The following is a 2,486-nucleotide window of genomic DNA, read 5'->3' as shown; positions in this document are numbered from 1 at the left end:
GAACTGAGTGGTGCAACTCCCCCTTCCTCCCCCCCCCCCCCCTCTCTCTCTCTCTCTCTCTCTCTCTCTGTTTCTGGCACAACAGCACCACTTTTGGTAGTCATTATTGGTACTCGTGGTCATAGTCACATAGTTAGTTAGGTGAACACGGACATTGCTGTTCGTTGGAGTGGTTGCACCACTCAAAAAAAAGAAAAATCTGAGATGATTTGAATCGAATATTTAGGGAAAGTCATGGAAGGGGAACCTTCTGAAAGCTTCATGGACAAAGATAATCATCTTAACCGTCTGCCCGCCGGAAACGAGGAACACGAGGGTGTAAATTAGTACCCTCGCCCGCCAAACCTGAGATTCTCGGGTTTGAATTGTTTAATCCAAGTTTTAATTCGGATCGTATCGTAGCTAATGAAGCTATCGCGTAAACATTGAGTGAGCCACTGGCCGCGGCCATTTTGAAGATGCGCGCGCATCCACTTGCATTGTAAGCCCTGTCTTCAAAGCCCTGTATCTCAGAAAGGACATTGAGGGGGCAGTTTCTGGCCCAGACATTTTTCAACGTTTTCAACGGCCTGTAGCAGGCGCTGTGATACTCGTGGTCAGCTTTTTCCACCGCCGAGCGAGACAACAACCGGTCATGACAACACACACAGCAGTTTGTCATTGTAATATGAGATTACGGATATTTGGATCTTCAAAGTAAGTGTTACGCACGATAAAACCTTGGCAATACGTTAGCGAGGGATTAATAATGCTGTCGGTTAAAGTATTAACGCATTATTTTGTTGCCTCACGGCCACGCTACACCAGGCTTTTCGCGCACAAAACGGGCGCGTTAACCCCCGCGCGTGTGTTTAATTTAGGTCCAGTCCTATTTAAAAAAACGCACACGCAGGCCGCGCGTTTAGGGTAAACACGTGAGAAAAGCCTGGTGTAGCTTGGCCGTTATATGGGTTGTTAATGGTATGGTCACATATTATGCCAAATATGAAATTGCTCAACATGTGCAAGTTAGCATCCGGCAGTTTCTAAATGCTGGGGAGCATACAACTTTAGGGTACTCAAAATGCCAGGGTTCACATTTTGGCAAGTGGACTATGATGGACTTGTAGTTTTGTGGTTAGAGCTTGACGTTCCGTGACACGATGGACTTGCAGATCTGCGGGGACAGGACTACGTAGGTCTTCTGCTCGGGGTCCAGGAAGTACAGAGGGTCTGAGATGTTGTCCGGGTCGAAGCCTTCCTCCACCAACCTCACCTTCTTCATCTTGAACGTCCCCGTCATCTCCAGACAGCTCTGTAAAACACATTCATTCACTCATTAACACTCGTGATGCCCAGAACGTCCACACACGTCCCATCAAATAAAACCGCGGGGTGCCTGTGACTAACATCACAGTAATGACCTGTCATCTCTATAACACATCACAGTAATGACCCGTCATCTCTATAACACATCACAGTAATGACCCGTCATCTCTATAACACATCACAGTAATGACCTGTCATCTCTATAACACATCACAGTAATGACCCGTCATCTCTCTAACACATCACAGTAATGACCCGTCATCTCTATAACACATCACAGTAATGACCCGTCATCTCTATAACACATCACAGTAATGACCCGTCATCTCTATTACACATCACAGTAATGACCCGTCATCTCTATAACACATCACAGTAATGACCCGTCATCTCTATAACACATCACAGTAATGACCCGTCATCTCTATAACACATCACAGTAATGACCCGTCATCTCTATAACACATCACAGTAATGACCCGTCATCTCTATAACACATCACAGTAATGACCCGTCATCTCTATAACACATCACAGTAATGACCCGTCATCTCTATAACACATCACAGTAATGACCCGTCATCTCTATAACACCTCACAGTAATGACCCGTCATCTCTATATCTCTATATCTCGTTGCCGATTGGTTAATTAATACGTGTACGTCCTGATGAAGAGAGGTGGTTGCTGATTGGTTAACACCTGTAGCCTGATGAAGCGAGGTCGTTGCTGACTGGTTAACGCCTGTATATCCTGATGAAGCCAGGTCGTTAAGCAGGCAGGCTGCTGATTGGTTCATACCTGTATCCTGATGATGAAACGAGGTTGTTGCCGATTGGTTCATACCTGTATCCTGATGAAACGAGGTCGTGCGTACGCAGGCAGGAAGCTGCTCACTAGCTTAAAGGTTTCAGCTGCGTTCCACTCCGAGTCTTCTGTCAACGTGACGGCAGCCATGCCGATCCTTCCTTCATGCCCTGTGTAGAAATACATAATAATAAATCATTTGAAGGCTATTCAATTTAACCCATTTTGACCTGAGATCAGATTCTAAAAATGTCTTCTACATCCTGACAGTTTTCTGAAAAAGCTATGTTTCTATGTCAGTCGTTCTTCGATTTTTCAAAAATAGCAGACCTACAAGCTCATAGCGCGCCACTTGGTGGCGCGCTACGAGCTT

General features: G+C 45.6%; 1 protein-coding gene across 1 annotated transcript; it reads right to left on the bottom strand.

The window, feature by feature from the left end:
* Positions 1 to 929: 929 nt before the first annotated feature.
* LOC306923273 (long-chain fatty acid transport protein 2-like) lies at positions 930 to 2,279 on the bottom strand. Its single transcript, XM_079501305.1, has 2 exons — positions 2,153 to 2,279; positions 930 to 1,294 (listed from the first exon to the last, which is right to left on the bottom strand). Exons 1-2 carry the CDS (start codon positions 2,261 to 2,263, stop codon positions 1,118 to 1,120), a joined length of 288 nt encoding a protein of 95 aa, XP_079357431.1. The 5' UTR covers positions 2,264 to 2,279; the 3' UTR covers positions 930 to 1,117.
* Positions 2,280 to 2,486: the final 207 nt, after the last annotated feature.

Source organism: Electrona antarctica (assembly GCF_951216825.1).
Source record: "Electrona antarctica genome assembly, chromosome: 5".
NCBI classification, from domain to species: Eukaryota; Metazoa; Chordata; class Actinopteri; order Myctophiformes; family Myctophidae; genus Electrona; species Electrona antarctica.
The sequence above is the reverse complement of the archived record's forward strand: the minus strand, read 5'-3'. Positions and strand labels throughout refer to the sequence as shown.